At 42.7% G+C, this 22,097-nt stretch overlaps 1 protein-coding gene across 3 annotated transcripts; it reads right to left on the bottom strand.

The window, feature by feature from the left end:
- Window positions 1–250: 250 nt before the first annotated feature.
- On the bottom strand, window positions 251–15,859 carry LOC129862255 (parvalbumin-2-like). 3 transcript variants are annotated; one of them, XM_055933746.1, is made up of 5 exons: window positions 15,738–15,859; window positions 2,101–2,170; window positions 1,841–1,973; window positions 1,190–1,299; window positions 251–548 (listed from the first exon to the last, which is right to left on the bottom strand). In XM_055933746.1, the coding sequence occupies exons 2-5, from the start codon at window positions 2,159–2,161 to the stop codon at window positions 523–525; spliced, it is 330 nt and encodes a 109-aa protein (XP_055789721.1). In that variant the 5' UTR covers window positions 2,162–2,170; window positions 15,738–15,859; the 3' UTR covers window positions 251–522. The 3 variants fall into 3 exon arrangements, with proteins under 3 accessions (XP_055789721.1, XP_055789726.1, XP_055789712.1); XM_055933751.1 differs by having other exon boundaries at window positions 15,801–15,859; XM_055933737.1 differs by lacking the exon at window positions 15,738–15,859 and adding an exon at window positions 2,993–3,101.
- Window positions 15,860–22,097: the final 6,238 nt, after the last annotated feature.

Genomic DNA, 22,097 nt, shown 5'->3' with positions numbered 1-22,097 from the left:
TATATGCAGTGCCAGAAGGTGGATCTTGTTTGAACTTTATGTGAACCTGTGGTCACATGATGTATTGCATTGTTCACTATATACAGTTACTTCTCAGTACTCCAGGGAGTAATGCCAGGTGGGAATCCCGGAGTAGCTAGTGCTGAATCAGTCCTATATACTCTAATATTATAAATAAACATTCTTTAGTTTTTTGAAGGACTTCCTCAGTTGTGACACTCAATGTTCGATTAATAACAAAAGTCGGTGCTAATCCAAATGTGAATTTATTTCAATTTTCAAAAAGTGCAAAAGCATGGTGGTAAAACTTTGCACACCGGCTGAATGCGAACATAAGACATATTTAAAAAACATAACAGTCAACACGCTTTGGGGGTGTGGGGTTACAGTCAAAACAGTCTGTGCGACATTCATAAATAAAATGAATATAAAAAAGATGCAGTATGTGACAGGCAGCGGGCCAGGACAAAACCTCAACAGCAGATTTGTGGTTCTCTGATAACCAAGCCAATGATAGATGACTTATGCGTTCACCAAGGTGACGAACTCTGTGGAAACAAGGAGGAAACAACAACAGTTATTGCAGTGGCAGTCTTGATGAGATCTTTTAAAAAATGCACCTCATAAAATCCTCATTTTGGCATCTAAAAGTAGTTATGTGTAACTAAAAGTAGTTACACGTTACTAAAAGTAGTTGTTATTTTTAGGGGTACTTTTATATCCAATTGGTAGTTACAGTCTTGTCCCATTACTGCAATTCCCATAATGACTCAGGAGAGGGGAAGGTAGAGAGCCATGCATCCCCGAAACACGACCCTGCCAAGTCACAATGCTCGCTTTAACCCGGAAGCCCTCCGCAATGTGTCTGAGGAAACACTGTACAGCTGGCTACCGAAGTCAGTGTGCATGTGACTGGCCTGCCACAAGGAGTCGCTAGAGTGCGATGGGACAAGGTCATCCCGACCGGCCCAACCCTCTCCTAACCCAGACAACTCTGGGTCAATTGCGCCACCTCATGCGTCTCCCAGTCACAGCCAGCTGTGACACAGCCTGGGATTGAACCCTTAGACCGCTGTGCCACTAGGGAGGCCTAGTTACTTGTTACAGTTACTTGGCCAACTGAATAGGGTAAAGTACATAGTTGCTAGTTTGATAGTTTAATTGAAATGTGTAAAAGCGATTTGTTTACCATCTACTCCGATCATGCCATCACCATCAACATCTCCTGCTGCAAGGAAGGCCTTGGTCTCTTTATCTGTCAGAGCTCTGGCACCAGCAGAGAAGGTCTGGAGGAACAGCCTGGAGAAAGAGGAGGAGGGTGGAAGAGAGGGAGCGAGAGAGGGAGGGAGAGAGGGAGCGAGAGAGGGAGGGAGAGAAGGAGGGAGGAAGGGAGAGCCAGAGGGAGGGAGGGGGAGGAAGGGAGGGAGAGCAGGAGGGAGGAGATAGGGAGGAAGAGAGGGAGGAGAGAGGGAGGAAGCATTTTTTGAAAATTGTGTGCTATTTTCCCATGTGAATTCATGACTTTTGAATTCATTCGTTGAATAAAAATGCATTCGACCCTCGAATTGACCCATGGATCTATTTTAGTTGGAAAGATTTACATTTCTGGCCTCAGAATAGTCAGAAGGGAATAGCCCAAATATGTAGGTTACTGGTGTATATTTCAGTTGAAGGGTGTGTTTATGTTACCCCTATGCAATCAAATGAATATGAGACTTGGTGGGTAGAGAGCAAGGAATAGTCAAGATATGCACTGGTATTAATTTCAGTTTCAAGGGTAGTGTTGCATTGTACTGGACAGTAAGGTAGCCTTTGGCAACTGAATCAACATGAGACTTACTTGAGCTCATCCTCCTCAATGAAGCCACTCTTGTCCTGGTCAACGAAGTAGAAGGCTTTCTTCAAATCCTCAGCAGACTTGCCGGCCAGGCCAACCTTGGCGAAGAACTCTTTGTGGTTGAAGGACTCAGCAGCTGTGAGGGATAAACACAGTGGTCATTTCAACATCACAACCTGCTCATGGATGATTAAACCTGGTCAATATGGCCCCTTCCACTTTCACTGACATTGATCGTCATAAATCAATTAAGTGTAGCACACCTGCACAATGCTTGAGGGCAGCAGCGATATCCTCATCCTTAAGCATTCCCTTGAAAGCCATTTTTAGATTCTGAGAAATGGAGAGAGAGAAAGTGATAGAAGAGAGAAGAGAGCGAGAGAAACACTTTCAAAGTCCTGAACATAAATATTTAACAGTAAATACATAGACTATCTTTTGACTGATAACCACAACTATTGTCAAGAAAACTGTCTTAGGCTTATAGATATATGTAGATAGACCTTTTCTCAAATGTTCTTTAATTAATTAACTAATTATTTAGTTCATTCATGGATTTAAATGGATAAGAAATAGCATTGGTTCTGTTTTATCTGTATCCTACAAGTTTACATTCCAAACTTAGCTCCTCTGTGCTCAAAGGCAGAGTGCCCCAATGCAAGACACTACAGTAGGCCAGCACCCATACAGTAGTATGCTGTGACCCATGACCTTTAGCTCTGCTAGACCTGTTTCTATTCTGTCTCTCAACCATTCACACACAAAGATTCACATAGGACTTTCACTGTCATGAAAGTCCAGCCATGGAAATTTAGATGGAGAACAAGCATTGGTTAAGAAAGAAAGATTGAGTAAGACATGTCTGCCAGTGACAGTAAGTCTTTTTCAGAGTGGTCCTCGAACTGACATTCCTCGTGAGCCAAAACCATGGCATAAGTCCTCCATCTCCATCTCTCAGGTAAACACTTGAAGTCCCATATTTTTTTATTTTTTTAAACTCCAACTCCAAACACATTCCAGATAGAAACGTTTCTCTCTTCATTTTTATTGAATGTATTCCATGGAGGTTGTAAATAAAAATCTTTGCATGTTGTTGATGTTGAAAACCATTGGTGGTCAGTAAATTAGAACATCAGTCCGATTGAGGGAACTCACCTTTGGAAGATTAGTGGATTAGTGGCGAGGAGGCTGCTGTATCTCAGTGTAGGGCCGGATGAAGCAATTCTCCTTTAGCTCTCACATTATATACTCTCGCCCTTCAAGGTGTAACGCACACCATATGCTTAGGGTTAGTTTTGGAAAAATGTGTCTAGTAGTCAAATTGTGCTATTTTTATCCTTTCAACTAAGGATATGCATGCAGTCCTTGGTGAAACGCAAGGCGTGCATTTTTGGGCGCAAGCTCATCTACTCATTCAGCTGCATGTTGGAGGTAAAATGACTGCAATGCATATTGTTTTTGTAATATGACCCCTTATCTGCAACCTCAGTGAGTTTCTGAATGTATAGAACAAGTCTTACATCATAAACCAGTTATGAACCATTTAGTATATGTCAAATCAGATCATTTAGTTTTATATGATTTATATACAAATGTAACTGTTTTAAGCTAGTGTACATTATAGTATTAACCATTATGGACACTAATGTCTCTGTTTGCTGCAAATTGCTATATTCATGGGCCTCGATTTTATACTTGATCATTATTTTGCATATATTCATCATTCTTATGCTAGACGATATTGTGCTTGTCATACTTGTAAACAATATAAATCACCTCCATACCAGCACAGTCTCATTTAAAAAATGTAAAAGTTGCTGTTGTTGTTGATAGAAACATATACATAATCTTCTTGACAGTTGAAAGGTTCCAAAGTTATCAGTTTATAGCAAGAAACTTAATCCCTCGTCTGCCCTTCATATAATCATGAGGAGGAAATGACTTGGTTTGGATGATCTACTGCAGTTGGATACACAGGAGAGGAATATAGACATTTGTTGACTTGACTCCTTACCCTGGGACACATGCTCATGTTCATGCAAGGCCCAGCCTGTCAATGACATGGCTAGGATACATCACATAGTGTCATATGAAGACAGGTGCTATATTAGTTATTGTCAAACCCAGATACAGTATATGTATATACTTTCCATCAGAGAAAGACAGCTGCAGGCAAGGCAAGGGTTAAGCCAAAGACTGTTTATTTGTGTTGGTTTACAATATCATATTTTCCTTCGTCAAAACTACCTCAGATTATACTACTAGTACTGATAAACAGAGACTGGACCAACCCAAGAAGGCACTGAGCAGATTCACACAGACCATGTACAGCTGGTCTTCAAATTGTCAAAATACATATCTTCCTCCTCTTTATCTCTTTATGAAGACATAACAAGGTTGGAGAACTCTGATAGAGAGACACAAACAAACCAAAAATGAAATGTGCTCATTAACTCATTAAATGTGCTCATATGCAGAATGTAGAGATTGAATTACTTTCCAACCACATTCAAAACTAAGTTTCTGATCCAGTGATCCTTAAACTGACACAAGAATCATAAATGTTAACTCTGGCCCCGGCCCTCGTTGCCTACTAGCTCTACCATCCCAGCCTATCTTTCCATCCCCGTCCTGGTCCCCAGCCAGGAGGAAGGCACTGGTCTCAGCTGCTGTCAGGGGACGAGCCCCCTTGGAGAAGTTCTGGAGGAAAAGCCTAACACACACACACACACACACACACACACACACACACACACACACACACACACACACACACACACACACACACACACACACACACACACACACACACACACACACACACACACACACACACACACACACACACACACACACACACACACACACACACACACAGAAGTACTTGTATTAGGCAACAATTGTTGAGAAATTAAAGAGAAATAATTATTGGTGTGATATCTGCTTAGTATCAGCTGCTGTTTTGATCATGGGTTCAAGTATGTTATATTAAGACTCAACTGTAGCGCGTCCGGTTCGATGTAGCCACTCTTGTCCTGGTCCAGGATCATGAAGATCTTCTCAATCTCAGGGGGAGACTTCTTGGACAATCCTACCATCGCAAAAAACTTATTTGGGCTGAAGGAGTCGTTTGCTAATAGCAGAATGGACAATGCAAAATGACAAGTGACCAAACAAACCGCTGACGTTTGAAGTTAGTAGCTCAAATCTCACTGAGTTTCCTTTTCATTGGACTTCTTGAGTCTTAATATAAACACATTTGTGAAGCCACAATCATATACACAAAGATATACTGCTGTCATGAGACCCTATGGGCAACCTAACACCCCTAAGATTAAGATTCAAATAATTGTATTGGTCAATTGCAAACAAGGTCCAACTGAAATTTAAATTCTGCTTTTAACCCGACCCCTCCTAAAGATGCACATAAATATAGAGGTTTAGAGAGGTGCGGGGGGCTGCCAAACTAACATTCCCAATACCAATTAAGCTACAGTAGAGGTCAGAATATTCCCCATGCCAATTAAGCTACAGTAGAGGTCAGAACATTCCCCATACCCAAGAAGCTACAGTAGAGGTCAGAATATACCCCATACCTATTAAGCTACAGTAGATATCATAAGGTGAATGCACCAATTTGTAAGTCGCTCTGGATAAGAGCGTCTGCTAAATGACTTAAATGTTAAATGTAGAGGTCAGAACATTCCCCATACCCATGAAGCTACAGTAGAGGTCAGAATATTCCCCATGCCATTAAGCTACAGTAGAGGTCAGAACATTCCCCATACCCATGAAGCTACAGTAGAGGTCAGAATATACCCCATACTTATTAAGCTACAGTAGAGGTCAGAACATTCCCCATATCCATGAAGCTACAGTAGAGGTCAGAATATTCCACATACCAATTAAGCTACAGTAGAAGTCAGAACATTCCCAACTCACTTGAAGCTACAGTAGAGGTCAGAACATTCCCCATGTTCATTAAGCTACAGTACAGGTCAGAACATTCCGAAAACCGATGAAGCTACAGTAGAGGTCAGAACATTCCCCATACAAATTAAGCTACAGTAGAGGTCAGAAAATTCCCCATACCCATTAAGCTACAGTAGAGGTCAGAACATTCCCCATTCAAATTAAGCTACAGTAGAGGTCAGAACATTCCCCATACCCACGAAGCTACAGTAGAGGTCAGAACATTCCCAATACCCATGAAGCTACAGTAGAGGTCAGAACATTCCCCATACCCACGAAGCTACAGTAGAGGTCAGAACATTCCCCATACCCACAAAGCTACAGTAGAGGTCAGAATATTCTCCATACACATTAAGCTACAGTAGAGGTCAGAACATTCCCCATTCAAATTAAGCTACAGTAGAGGTCAGAACATTCTCCATACACATTAAGCTACAGTAGAGGTCAGAACATTCACCATACAAATTAAGCTACAGTAGAAGTCAGAACATTCCCCATACCCATGAAGCTACAGTAGAGGTCTACTGTAGCTTCAAGGGTATGGGGAATGTTCTGACCTCTACAGTAGCTTAATTGGTATGGGGAATGTTTTGACCTCTACTGTAGCTTAATTGGTATGGGGAATGTTCTGACCTCTACTGTAGCTTCATGGGTATGGGGAATGTTCTGACCTCAACAGTAGCTGAAATGGTATGGGGAATGTTCTGACCTCTACCGTTGCGTAATAGGTATGGAGAATGTTCTGACCTGTACTGTAGCTTAATGGACATGAGGAATGTTCTGAACTCTACTGTAGCTTCAAGGGAATTGGGAATGTTCTGACCTCTACTGTAGCTTCATGGGTATGGGGAATGTTCTGATCCCTACGGTAGCTTAATAGGTATTGGGTATATTCTGACCTCTACTGTAGCTTCATGGGTATGGGGAATGTTCTGACCTCTACGGTAGATTAATGTGTATGGGGAATGTTCAGACCTCTACTGAGGCTTAATTGGTATGACAAATGTTCTGACCTCTACTGTAGCTTATTTGTTATGGGGAATGTTCTGAAGTCTACTGTAGCTTAAAACTTCTTTGGGATAGGGGGCGCTATTTTCACTTTGGGAAAAAATCGTGCCCAATTTAAACGGCCTCGTACTCTATTCTAGATCGTACAATATGCATATTATTATTACTATTGGATAGAAAACACTCTCAAGTTTCTAAAACCGTTTGAATTATATCTGTGAGTAAAACAGAACTAATTTTGCAGCAAACTTCCTGTCAGGAAGTGAAAAATCTGAAATCGAGGCTCTGTTCCAGGGCCTTCCTATTCATTTGCTTGAAATCTATGGATATACATGCACTTCATACGCCTTCCACTAGATGTCAACAGGCAGTGGGAGGTGGAATGGGGTGTCTAGCTTGATCTGAGGTCGAACAAGAGCTCTTGGAATGACGTGACCCCAAATTTCCTTTGTTCAGCAAGGCGCGGGAAGGAACCCTGGATTGCCTTCTGAAAAGCTTTTGGTATAGACGGCTAATATCTCCGGCTTTGATTTTATTTGATACATGTGATAATATCATCGTAAAGTATGTTTTTTCAATATAGTTTTATCAGATTATTGAACGTTTATCGGGAGTTTTGGCGTTTTCCGTTCTCTGCGTCTGGTGAAGAAGGACAACTTCGCGCCACTTGGCTAGCTTTGGTTGCTAATTCGACAGGAGAAGAGGACATTCTAACACCAAACAACAATTATTCTGGACAAAGGACTCCTTGTACAACATTCTGATGGAAGCTCAGCAAAAGTAGGAACCATTTATGATGTTATTTCGTATTTCTGTCGAAAATGTTTACTACTATTTTCCACCCTCATTGCAGGCGCTGTCTTGCTATAAAGTAAGCTGTATGTCGTACTAAAGTTATTTATAGAATTCTAACACGGCGATTGCATTAAGAACTAGTGTATCTTTCATTTGCTGTACAACATGTATTTTTTAGTAAAGTTTATGATGAGTTCTTTGATTAGATTAGGTGAGTGTCAGAAATATATCCGGATAATTTTGTGCAGTTTGGCTACGTATTCACATTGTAAAACCACGATTTGTACCGCTAAATATGCACATTTTCGAACAAAACATATATGTATTGTGTAAAATGATGTTATTGGACTGTCATCTGATGAAGTTTGTCAAGGTTAGTGAATAATTTTATATCTTTTGCTGTTTTTTTGCGATCGCTACCTTTGCGGTGAATGAATGCGGTTGTGTGGTTGGCTATTGTGGTAAGCTAATATAATGCTATATTGTGTTTTCGCTGTAAAACACTTAAACAATCTGAAATATTGGCTGGATTCACAAGATGTTTATCTTTCATTTGCTGTACACCATGTATTTTTCATAAATGTTTTATGATGAGTATTTAGGTATTTCACGTTGCTCTCTGTAGTTATTCTTGCTGCTTCGGTGCTATTTGTGATTGTAACTGCAATGTAAAACTATGATTTATACCTGAAATATGCACATTTTTCGAACAAAACATAGATTTATTGTATAACATGTTATAAGACTGTCATCTGATGAAGTTGTTTCTTGGTTAGTGACTAATTCTATCTCTATTTGGGGGTTTTGTGCAAGCTACCTGTGCTGTGAAAGAAATGTCTGTGCTTTTTTGTATTTGGTGGTGAGCTAACATAAATATACGTGGTGTTTTCGCTGTAAAACATTTAAAAAATCGGACATTTTGGCTGGATTCACAAGATGTTTATCTTTCATTTGCTGTATTGGACTTGTTAACTTCTTGAGAATACAGGGGGTGCTGTTTTCGCATTAGCATAATTTGCTCTACAGATTAAACTGCCTCTTATTCAATTATTGCTCTTACTATATGCATATAATTAATACCATTGGATAGAAAACAATCTCTAGTTTCCAAAACCGTTTCAATTTTGTCTCTGAGAGAAACACAAGTCATTTGACAGCACTTTCCCTGACCAAGAAGTAGAATGCAAGATGTCTATGCTCGCTTCAACGCTCTGCCTATATATGGTCACGCCACCTATGACCCGAAACACACTTCATTCGCCTTCCTCTGGGTGTCAAGAGGACGTCAGAGGAGAATTTTTTTGTTTATCTTGTTCTGACGTGAAATAAGACCTATTTCTTTGGCGTGACCGACAACTTCCGGTTCTCTGAATCGCGCGACTTGGAGGTGCGATTGTCTACTGTTTTGCTGCCGTTACGGATGAAAACTATCTCCGTCTCGAATTTTGTTTGATACACGTGACCATATCATCGTAATGTATGTTTTTTCAATATAGTTGAATCAGATTATTTGAATTTTTTCGGGAGTTTTGCGGTGTTCCGTTCTCTGATTTTATTTTCGTTTGAGAGATCCGTGCCACTCGACCAGTACCAATGCTAAATGAAGTGGGAAAGTTGCCATTCTGAATCGAAACAAGGATTCATCTGGACAAAGGACACCTTGATCAACATTCTGATGAAAGATCAGCAATAGTAAGACCCAATTTACGATGTTATTTCATATATCTGTCGTGCATGTGAACTGGTCGTGGGCGCCCAGCTAGTTCTGCCTGGCGTAGCTATGCTAATTTAGCGCTACATTTTGTTTTCGCTATAAAACATTTAATAAATCTGAAATATTGTTTGGATTCACCAGATGTTGGGCTTTCAATATCTGTACGCTGTGTATTTTTCTGAAATGTTTTAAGATGAGTAATTAGTTATATGACGTTGGTCTCTGTAATTGTTCTGGCTGCGTCGGCACTATTTCAGATTGCAGCTGCAATGTAGAACTGTGATTTATACCTGAAAAATGCACATTTTTCAAAAAAAAACTATGCTATACCATAAATATGTTATCAGACTGTCATCTTATGAAGTTGTTTCTTGGTTAGTGGCTATATATATTTTTATTTAGTCGAATTAGTGATAGCTACTGACGCAGGAAAAAACTGTTGGAGTAAAAAAATTGTGTCTTTTGCTAACGTGTTTAGCTAATAGATTTACATATTGTGTCTTCCATGTAAAACATTTTAAAAATCTGAAATGGTGGCTTTATTCACAAGATCTGTATCTTTCATCTGGTGTCTTGGACTTGTGATTTAATGATATTTAGATGCTACTATTTAATTGTGACGCTATGCTAGCGATGCTAATCAGTGTGTGGGGGGGGGGGGGGGGGGGGGTGCTCCCGGATCCGGGGTAGAGGCTCGTTTTAATGTGTGAAAGTTAAAAATTTCAAAAAAATATTTTTTGAATTTCGCGTGCTGCCTTTCCAGTGGAATGTGGGGGGGGTTCCGCTAGCGGAACCCCGGGGCTAGACAGGTTAACTTCTTCTAAATAGGGGGGCGCTGTTTTCACTTTGGAAAAAATCGTGCACAAATTAAACGGCCTCGTACTCTGTTCTAGATCATACAATATGCATATTATTATTACTATTGGATAGAAAACACTCTGAAGTTTCTAAAACTGTTTGAATTATATCTGTGAGTAAAACAGAACTCATTTGGCAGCAAACTTCCATATAGGAAGTGAAAATTCTGAAAATGTGGCTCTGTGTCAGGGCCTGCCTATTCAACTGGCTTTTATTTATGGATCTGTATGCACTTCATACGCCTTCCACTAGATGTCAACAGGCAGTAGAAGGTGAAATGGGGTGTCTAGTTTGATGTGAGGCCGAATAAGAGCTTTTGGAGTGACAGGTCCGCTCTTTTGTCAGTTTTCAACGGCGCACAGGGGAAATCCACATCGTCTTTTGAAATGCGTTACGTATACACGACGAAAAGCTCCGGCTCTGATTTTATTGGATACATATGAGAAAAACATCATAAAGTAGGATTTTTCAACCGAGTTTGACCAGTTTATTCGACGTTTATTGGGACTTTTGGAATTTTTCGTTCCAGGCGCCAAGAGTTGATGGGCATATTCGCGCCACAATGCTAGCCAAAGTTGCTAATTCGACAGAAGAATTGGACATTCTAAAACCAAACAACGATTTATTCTGGAACTAGGACTCCTTGCACAACATTCTGATGGAAGATCAACAAAGGTAAGAGAATATTTATGATGTTATTTCCTATTTTTGTGGTAAATGTTGGCTCCAACAAGGCGGAGAATATGTGAGCGCTGTCTCACAATACTGCATGCTGTATGTTGTACTAAAGTTATTTTTAAAAATCTAACACAGCGGTTGCATTAAGAACCAGTGTATCTTCATTTGCTGTACAACATGTATTTTTTAGTAAAGTTTATGATGAGTTCTTTGGTTAGATTAGGTGACTGTCCAAAATATCTCCGGACATTTTGGCGTATTGTGGCTACGTATTCACAATGTAAAACCAGGATTTGTACCTCTAAATATGCACATTTTCGAGCAAAACATATATGTATTGTATAACATGATGTTATAAGACTGTCATCTGATGAAGTTGTTCAAGGTTAGTGATTAATTTTATCTCTATTTCTGGGTTTTGTGAAAGCTACCTTGGCGGTGAATAAATGACGTTGTGTGTTTGGCTATTGTGGTGAGCTAATAGTAATATATATTGTGTTTTCGCTGTAAAACTGCAACGGCAGTCTATGTCGTCCTCCTCCTCAGACGAGGAGAGACGAGAAGGATCTGAAGACCAATGTGCAGCGTGGTAATTTTCCATGATTTAATAAACACAAAACAAGACACTATACAAAATGACAAAACAAACTAACCGTCACAGTCCTAGCTGGTGCAGACAAAACACAAAGACAGGAAACAACCACAACCACCAACTCTGGTCAGGACGTTACAGTACCCCCCTCCTGAGGTGCGGACTCCGAACGCACCCCTAAAACTCAAGAGAAGGGCCTGGGTGGGCATCTGTCCGCGGTGGCGGCTCCGGCGCAGGACGAGGATACCACTCCACCTCTGTCTTTGTCCCCCTCCTTAGGGTCGTTTGAGTGGCGACCCTCGCCCACGACCTCGGCCTAAGAATCCTCCCCAAGGCCCCCACATGATTTAGGAGGTAGCTCAGGACAGAGAGGTAGCTCAGGACAGAGAGGTAGCTCAGGACAGAGAGGTAGCTCAGGACAGAGGGGCAACTCCGGACAGAGAGGCAGCTCTGGACTAATGGCAGCTCCGGACTGAATGGCAGCTCCGGACTGAATGGCAGCTCCGGACTGAGTGGCAGCTCCGGACTGAGTGGCAGCTCCGGACTGAGTGGCAGCTCATGACTGTAGGGCAGCTCATGATTGTAGGGCAGCTCATGACTGGAAGGCAGCTCATGACTGGAAGGCAGTTCATGACTGGAAGGCAGCTCATGACTGGAAGGCAGCTCATGACTGGAAGGCAGCTCATGACTGGAAGGCAGCTCATGACTGGAGGGCAGCTCATGACTGGAGGGCAGCTCATGACTGGAGGGCAGCTCATGACTGGAGGGCAGCTCATGACTGGAAGGCAGCTCATGACTGGAGGGCAGCTCATGACTGGAAGGCAGCTCATGACTGGAGGGCAGCTCATGACTGGAGGGCGGCTCTGGCAGCTACTGACTGGCTGGCGGCTCTGGCAGCTCCTGACTGGCTGGCGGATCTGGCAGCTCCTGACTGGCTGGCGGCTCTGGCAGCTCCTGACTGGCTGGCGGCTCTGGCAGCTCCTGACTGGCTGGCGGCTCTGGCAGCTCCTGACTGGCTGGCGGCTCTGGCAGCTCATGACTGGCTGGTGGCTCTGGCAGCTCCTGACTGGCTGGCGGCTCTGGCAGCTCCTGACTGGCTGGCGGCTCTAGCGGCTCGGGACAGACGGATGGCTCTAATGGCTCGGGACAGACGGATGGCTCAGATGGTGCTGGGCAGACGGATGGCTCAGATGGCGCTGGGCAGACGGATGGCTCAGATGGCGCTGGGCAGACGAGCAGTGCAGGCAGCTGAGACGGCGCTGGGCAGACGAGCAGTGCAGGCGGCGTTGAGCAGACGGCCGACTCTGACCTGCTGAGGCGCACAGTAGGCCTGGTGCGTGGTGCCGGAACTGGTGGTACCGGACTGAAGACACGCACCTCAAGGCTAGTGCGGGGAGCAGGAACAGGGCACACTGGACTCTCAAAGCGCACTCTAGGCCTGGTGCGTGGTACCGGCACTGGTGGTACCGGGCTGAGGGCATGCACCTCAGGGCGAGTGCGGGGAGAAGGAACAGTGCGTACAGGGCTCTGGAGACGCACAGGAGGCTTGATGCGTGGTGCCGGTACTGGAGGCACTGGGCTGGAGACACGCACCACAGGGAGAGTGCGTGGAGGAGGAACAGGGCTCTGGAGACGCACTAGAAGCCTGGTGCGTGGTGTAGGCACTGGTGGTACTGGGCTGGGGCGGGAAGGTGGCGCCGGATATACCGGACCGTGCAGGCGTACTGGCTCCCTTGAGCACCGAGCCTGCCCAACCTTACCTGGTTGAATGCTCCCCGTAGCCCGTCCAGTGCGGGGAGGTGGAATAACCCGCACTGGGCTGTGTTGGCGAACCGGGGACACCATACGTAAGGCTGGTGCCATGTACACCGGACCGAGGAGACGTACTGGAGGCCAGATATGTTGAGCCGGCTTCATGGCACTTGGCTCAATGCTTAATCTAGCCCGCCCAGTGCGGGGAGGTGGAATAACCCGCACCGGGCTATGCACACGTACAGGAGACACCGTGCGCTCTTCCGCATAACACGGTGTCTGACCGTACTCCCGCTCTCCACGGTAAGCATGGGAAGTGGGCGCAGGTTTCCTACCTACCTTCGCCACACTACCCTTTAGCCCCCCCCCCCCCCCCCCCCCCCGCAAGACATTTTTGGGGTTTCTTCACGGGCTTCCAGCCACGCTTCCGTGCTGCCTCCTCATACCACCGCTCCTGGGCTTTAGCTGCCTCCATCTCTTCCCGAGAGCGGCGATATTCTCCAACGTGAGCCCAGTGTCCTTTACCCTCCAGAATTTCCTCCCATGTCCATGATTCCTGTGTAGTGGGCCGCTGCTGCTCGTACTCACGCTGCTTGGTCCGAGTTTGGTGGGTGGTTCTGTAACGGCAGTCTAAGTCGTCGTCCTCCTCAGACGAGGAGAGGCGAGAAGGATCTGAGGACCAATGTGCAGCGTGGTAATTTTCCATGATTTAATAAACACAAAACAAGACACTGTACAAAATGACAAAACAAACTAACCGTCACAGTCCTAGCTGGTGCAGACAAAACACAAAGACAGGAAACAACCACCCACAATCCCCAACACAAAGCAAGCCACCTATATATGATTCTCAATCAGGGACAACGATTGACAGCTGTCTCTGATTGAGAACCATATTAGTCTGAACACAGAAACAGACGAACTAGACACACAACATAGAATTCCCACCCAGCTCACGTCCTGACCAACACTAAACAAGCAAAACACATAAGAACTCTGGTCAGGACGTTACAAAAACACTTAAAAAATCGGAAATATTGGCTGGATTCACAAGATGTTTATCTTTCATTTGCTGTACACCACGTATTTTTACAAATGTTTTATGATGAGTATTTATGTATTTCACGTTGCTCTCTGTAATTATTCTGGCTGCTTTGGTGCTATTTGTGATGGTGGCTGCAATGTATAACTACGATTTATACCTCAAATATGCACATTTTCGAACAAAACATAAAGGTATTGTATAACATGATGTTATAAGACTGTCATCTGATGAAGTTGTTCAAGGTTAGTGATTAATATTATCTCTATTTGTGGGTTTTGTGAAAGCTACCTATGCGGTGGAAACATGGTGAAAACATGGCGTTGTGTGTTTGGCTATTGTGGTTAGCTAATATAAATACATATTGTGTTTTCGCTGTAAAACATTTAAAAAATCGGAAATGATGGCTGGATTCACAAGATGTTTATCTTTCATTTGCTGTATTGGACTTGTGATTTCATGAAATTATATTATTTAATATCCCTGTCGGGTTAGGCTAGGCTATGCTAGTCAGCTGTTTTGATGAGGAGGATCCCGGATCCGGGAGGGAGAATCGTTAGAGGTTTTAAGCTACAGTAGAGGTCAGAACATTCCACATACCGATGAAGCTACAATAGAGGTCAGAACATTACCAATAACAATTAAGCTACAGTAGAGGTCATAACATTCCCCATACCCATGAAGCTACATTAAAGGTCAGAACATTCCCCATAGAAATTATGCTACAGTAGAGGTCAGAACATTACCCATGACAAACAAGCTACAGTAGATGACAGAACATTCCCCATGACAAACAAGCTACAGTAGATGTCAGAACATTCCCCTTACCCATTAAGCTACAGAAGAGGTCAAAACATACCCCATACAAATTAAGCTACAGTAGAGGTCAGAACGTTCCCAATTCCCATTAAGCTACGGTAGAGGTCAGAAGATTACTCATACACATTGAGCTACAGTAGAGGTCAGAACGTTCCCAATTCCCATTAAGCTACGGTAGAGGTCAGAAGATTACCCATACACATTGAGCTACAGTAGAGGTCAGAACGTTCCCAATTCCCATTAAGCTACGGTAGAGGTCAGAAGATTACCCATACACATTGAGCTACAGTAGAGGTCAGAACGTTCCCAATTCCCATTAAGCTACGGTAGAGGTCAGAAGATTACCCATACACATTGAGCTACAGTAGAGGTCAGAACGTTCCCAATTCCCATTAAGCTACGGTAGAGGTCAGAAGATTACCCATACACATTGAGCTACAGTAGAGGTCAGAACGTTCCCAATTCCCATTAAGCTACGGTAGAGGTCAGAAGATTACCCATACACATTGAGCTACAGTAGAGGTCAGAACATTCCCCATGACAATTAAGCTACAGTAGATGTCAGAACATTCCCCTTAACCATTAAGCTACAGAAGAGGTCAGAACATTACCTATACCAATTAAGTTACAATTGAGGTCAGTGCAAACGCACAATGTAGTACATCCATACCCCTGCAAGCGTTGATAGTTTAAGTAATATCTGACACAGCGAGGAAGTCTGTGAGAGTCATACTGAATCTGTAGTGAGATCCTGATGAGACGTAGCAGCTAGTGGTTGTATCCAAACTGATGGTGAGGTAGAAAGCTACTGATAAGAGGGACCTTATTATACCGTGGTGTCAGAAACCACCAGCGTTTCCCTGCCAAACACAGCTGCCTTCTGGGCCCACTTGATGTTCAACTGACGTGGATGTCACAGCGTCACTATGACAAAGCTTTTGTTTGGCACTTGAGAGACAAACTGAAAGTATCCCTTCTGGTGAACAGAAAGCCTTTCTTACTAGCTTTCCCCCCATATACAGTGCATTCGAAAAGTATTCAGACCAGTGGAGGTTCCTCAGAGGAGGAAGGGGAGGACCATCCTCCTCAGTGAATTTTATAAAAATAAAAATAGTAAATAATTTAAAAGTTATTCTTTTTAGATAAAACTATCTTAAATATAATTACGTCAACAAATAATTGATTAAAACATACTATTTTGCCATAAAGATCTATAGTAGCCTCAACAGCACTCTGTAGGGTAACACCATGATGTATCCGGAGGACAGCTAGCTTCCGTCCTCTTATGGGTACATTGACTTAAATACAAAACCTAGGAGGCTCAGGGTTCTAACCCCTTTCAATAGACTTACACAGTAATTATGACAACTTCCGGAAGACGTCCTCCAACCTATCAGAGCTCTTGCAGCACGAACTGACATGTTGTTCACCCAATTTTTATTTTTATTTTTATTTTTATTTCACCTTTATTTAACCAGGTAGGCTAGTTGAGAACAAGTTCTCATTTGCAACTGCGACCTGGCCAAGATAAAGCATAGCAGTGTGAACAGACAACAACACAGAGTTACACATGGAGTAAACAATAAACAAGTCAATAACATGGTAGAAAAAAGAGAATCTATATACAATGTGTGCAAAAGGCATGAGGTAGGCAATAAATCGAGTAATTACAATTTAGCAGATTAACACTGGAGTGATAAATCATCAGATGATCATGTGCAAGAAGAGATACTGGTGTGCAAAAGAGCAGAAAAGTAAATAAATAAAAGCAGTATGGGGGGTGAGGTAGGTAAATTGGGTGGGTAGTTTACAGATGGACTATGTACAGCTGCAGCGATCGGTTAGCTGCTCGGATAGCAGATTTTTAAAGTTGTTGAGGGAGATAAAAGTCTCCAACTTCAGAGATTTTTGCAATTCGTTCCAGTCGCAGGCAGCAGAGAACTGGAAGGAAAGGCGTCCAAATGAGGTTTTGGCTTTAGGGATGATCAGTGAGATACACCTGCTGGAGCGCGTGCTACGGGTGGGTGTAGCCATCGTGACCAGTGAACTGAGATAAGGCGGCACTTTACCTAGCATAGCCTTGTAGATGACCTGGAGCCAGTGGGTCTGACGACGAACATGTAGCGAGGGCCAGCCGACTAGGGCATACAGGTCGCAGTGGTGGGTCGTATAAGGTGCTTTAGTAACAAAACGGATGGCACTGTGATAGACTGCATCCAGTTTGCTGACTAGAGTATTGGAAGCTATTTTGTAGATGACATCGCCGAAGTCGAGGATCGGTAGGATAGTCAGTTTTACTAGGGTAAGTTTGGCGGCGTGAGTGAAGGAGGCTTTGTTGCGGAATAGTAAGCCGACTCTAGATTTGATTTTGGATTGGAGATGTTTGATATGAGTCTGGAAGGAGAGTTTGCAGTCTAGCCAGACACCTAGGTACTTATAGATGTCCACATATTCTAGGTCGGAACCGTCCAGGATGGTGATGCTAGTCGGGCGTGCGGGTGCAGGCAGCGAACGGTTGAAAAGCATGCATTTGGTTTTACTAGCGTTTAAGAGCAGTTGGAGGCCACGGAAGGAGTGTTGTATGGCATTGAAGCTCGTTTGGAGGTTAGATAGCACAGTGTCCACAGTGTCCAATCAAACGATCAGAGAATGAATCTAGTAGTGAAAGCATAAGATACAGCTAGCTAGCACTGCAGTGCATAAAATGTGGTGAGTAGTTGACTCAAAGAGAGAGAGATACAATAGTTGAACAGTTTTGAACAAATTAATTTCTTCCAAAATGAAGGAGAAGCAAGAAATATATAAAGTGAGAGATTGACATTATTTTTCACTTGCAGTTTCACTTACTTTGTTAGCAAATGCAGCTAGCTAGTTTAGCCTTCTCAAACACCCTGCTCAAACAGAGGGATGCTATGTTAGCTAGCTGGCTATGACTATCCAACACAACACTGGAACTCTTCCAAGTCAAGGTAAGCTTTTGGTTTTACGAATTTATTGCCACAGGGGGCTGCCGGTGTAACTGCTTACTGACGGTACACTGTAACGTTACCGCATGATTGTAGTGGGTTTACTAACGCGTTAGTTATTTTAGCTATGTTGACTATGATGTTACTTTAGCTAATATGGTGACAACAATGTGGGCTGTGTGCAGCAGTTATGATATGGTATGGCTTGGAAAGTTTTTTTTGCCTGGTCACACAGCTGAAGTGTTGTGCATTGACGTCCACAAGTGATGAAGGGAAAAGATGAGAGGAGGTGAGCACATAGATGTGAGAAGGAATACAGGGTGGCTGTTATGAAAGTGAACTGTGTTTACTCGTGATCAGAGCTGTATTCATTCCGCCGATTATGTTGAAAATCGTTTCTCAAAACATGGATAAACATACCTACATTTATCCAATGGAAACTCTCGCTTGCAACTGTATCACTGTCTGTCCATGTGTTACTGTCTGCCACCTCCATTTTTTCTCTCGACCTGTATGCACCTATGTTGCAAACTTCCCTTCATAGGCTAGGTTGTAGCAACCTCATAATGCGTATAGGGAAAATTTAGTATCGTGTAATAGCCTAAACCTAACGCTATTACATTGAACTGGGTGAATGGAATATGAATGACAGTCATCCAATATGCTGTAATAGAGATAAGGCCATGCTCATGGAAAAAATGTATTGGCCTCCCTCATTTTAAACGGCACTGACCGCCACTGGGATATATATACCTGAATTTGTCTGAATTTGTCTAATAGAATTACACTCTAGATCAGCTAGATGCAGGAAAGAGTGTGCAAGGCAGTAATGAATGTGTCACTGTCTGTGCACCTAAGTTGTAAACTTTCATTCGTAGGCTACGTTGTAACAAACTCATGATGGGTATAGGGAAAATTAAACCTATCGATGTTACATTTAACTGGGTGAATGGAATATGAATGACAGTCATCCAAATTGCTGTAATAGAAATAAGGCCATGCTCACTACAATAAATCGTCCTCCCTCATCCTAAACGACACATTTTATTACGTTACAGCCTTATTCTAAAATGACATAAATTGTCCCCCCCATCCATATACACACCATACCCCATAATGAAAAGCTCATTTATAAAAAATAAAAAAACTGAAATATCTCATTTGTGTGTTTAGGGTCGTTGTCCTGTTGGAAGGTGAACCTTCGCCCCAGTCTGAGGTCCTGAGAGCTCTGGAGCAGGTTTTCATTAAAGATCTCTCTGTACTTTGCTCCGTTAATCTTTCCCTCGATCCTGACTAGTCTCCCAGTACTTTGCTCCGTTAATCTTTCCCTCGATCCTGACTAGTCTCCCAGTCCCTGCTGCTGGAAAACATCCCCACAGCATGATGCTGCCACCACTGTCCTTCACCGTAGGGATGGTGCCCGGTTTCCTCCAGACGTGACGCTTGGCATTCAGGCCAAAGAGTTCAACCTTGGTTTCATCAAACCAGAGAATCTTGTTTCTCATTGTCTGTGTGTCCTTTAGGTGCCCTCCAAGTGGGTTGTCATGTGCCTTTTACCTAGGAGCGGCTTCCGTCTGGCCACTCTACCATAAAGGCCTGATTGGCGGAGTGCTGCAGAGATGGTTGTCCTTCTGAAAGGTTCTCCCATCTCCACAGAGGAACTCTGGAGCTGTCAGAGGGACCATCGGGTTCTTGGTCACCTCCCTGACCAAGGCCCTTCTCCCCCGATTGCTCAGTTTGGCCAGGCGGCCAGCTCTAGAAAGAGTCTTGGTGGTTCCAAACTTCTTCCATTTAAGAATGATGGAGACCACTGTGTTCTTAGGAACCTTCAATACTGCAGAAATGTTTTGGTACCCTTCCCCAGATCTGTGCCTCAACACAGTCCTGTCTCGGAGCTCTATGGACAATTCCTTCAACCTCATGGCTTGCATTTTGCTCTGACATGCACTGTCTTTCTGTGGGACCTTAAATAGACAGGTGTGTGCCTTTCCAAATCATGTCCAATCAAACAGGTGGACTCCAATCAAGTTGGGATGCACCTGAGCTCAATTTCGAGTCTCATAGTGAAGGGTCTGAATACTTATGTAAATAAGGTATTTCAGTTTTTTATTATTAATAAATTAACAAAAAAAATTAAAACCTGCTTTGCTTTGTCATTATGTGGTATTGTGTGTAGATTGATGAGAAACAAAAATAATTGAATCCATTTTAGAAGAAGGCTGTAACGTAACAAAATGTGGAAAAGGAGAAGGGTTATGAATACTTTCCGAATGCACTGTAATATAAACATTTCAGATTGAACCTGAATATGGGATTTGTTTAAAACAGCCAGTGACAGCGATAAAATATCTGATGGCTTGTAAACAGTTTCTATTTACAAGCCATCAGACTGTTGAAGACTTGAACTGGACTGACTCTCCGCACCTTAGCACACACGCTCTCACGCACACACACACACACACGCACACACACGCACGCACGCACACACACACACATTCATGCTACACACACATCACAATTGGTTCTACCAGACTCTTATTTACTATTAATGCACAATTTAAACACTTGCCCACCCAATTCCCCCTCCCCAGGTAAAAGTGTAAATATTGTGCCTTCCTGTATTATACTGATGCTAAAATGTTTATTCTAATCTATTGAGCCATTTACTTTATGTTTGTATTCTTATCTTTTATTATTTCTTATTATTGTTGCATTGTCCAGAAGAAACCTGCCTGTAAGCATTTTGTTGAGCCGTGTATACCATGTGTATCCTGTACATACAATGAATACAATTTGAAACTTGAAAAAAAAATTGTCTTCGTATTCATGTGATTGAGTGTTTTTCCTTCAGGATACGAAGGGGAAAGGCGTAAGGACACTTTCGGTAAAGGCTTTAGGACATGCTGGGGAAAGGGATTAGGACATGAAAGGGAAAGGCTTTAGGACATGCTAGGGAAAGGCTTTAGGACATGCTGGGGAAAGGGATTAGGACATGAAAGGGAAAGGCTTTAGGACATGTTTGGGAAAGGCTTTAGGACATGCTGGTGAAAGGCTTTAGGACAGTGGTCACCAACCTAATCATGCCTAAGATCACATACCAAGTCCAAATGTAAACCAGAACCTACCACTTGCAGAAAAATTATGAAAAAACAAGGCCACAATGTAGTTCCACTTTGACATTCTTTATTTTGTTACCTGTCAGTCACAAGCAAAGTATTCATGTAATTATACAAATAGAATAATCAGAAGTAAGTGCAGCTATCATTCAACATTTAATAACAGTCATATTTCATTTTTCAATATTTCCACAGGCCTACTACTCATTCACCATTCATATATAACCTCAATAATCAGTCAATTACAGGCCTAAGCCAATCATTTACACTACTGTTTCACTTTCCCTTTTTAAACATCAGATTTCAAGACACTTCAAAATGACAATACTCAAGTAAGTACAACTAGCATTCAGAACAGTCACATCATTCAATTGTTCCAAAAATATTTTAGCACAAATCACAGCCCTACTACCATTCATTACCTCAATGATCAGTCAATTACAGCCCTACTACCATTCATTACCTCAATGATCAGTCAATTACAGGCCTACTACCATTCATTACCTCAATGATCAGTCAATTACAGGCCTACTACCATTCATTACCTCAATGATCAGTCAATTACAGCCCTACTACCATTCATTACCTCAATGATCAGTCAATTACAGGCCTACTACCATTCATTACCTCATTGATCAGTCAATTACAGGCCTACTACCATTCATTACCTCAATGATCAGTCAATTACAGGCCTACTACCATTCATTACCTCAATGATCAGTCAATTACAGGCCTACTACCATTCATTACCTCAATGATCAGTCAATTACAGCCCTACTACCATTCATTACCTCAATGATCAGTCAATTACAGGCCTAAGCCAATCATGTACAGTACTGTTTCACTTTCCCTTTTTGAACAGCATACAACACAGATCATATCCTTTTGTAAACAATATGGCCTACAACACATTTCTAACTGGCAATGCTCACTCACTCTGATGGCTGT

This window comes from Salvelinus fontinalis, chromosome 1 (genome assembly GCF_029448725.1).
Source record: "Salvelinus fontinalis isolate EN_2023a chromosome 1, ASM2944872v1, whole genome shotgun sequence".
Classification (NCBI taxonomy): domain Eukaryota; kingdom Metazoa; phylum Chordata; class Actinopteri; order Salmoniformes; family Salmonidae; genus Salvelinus; species Salvelinus fontinalis.
The sequence above is the reverse complement of the archived record's forward strand: the minus strand, read 5'-3'. Positions and strand labels throughout refer to the sequence as shown.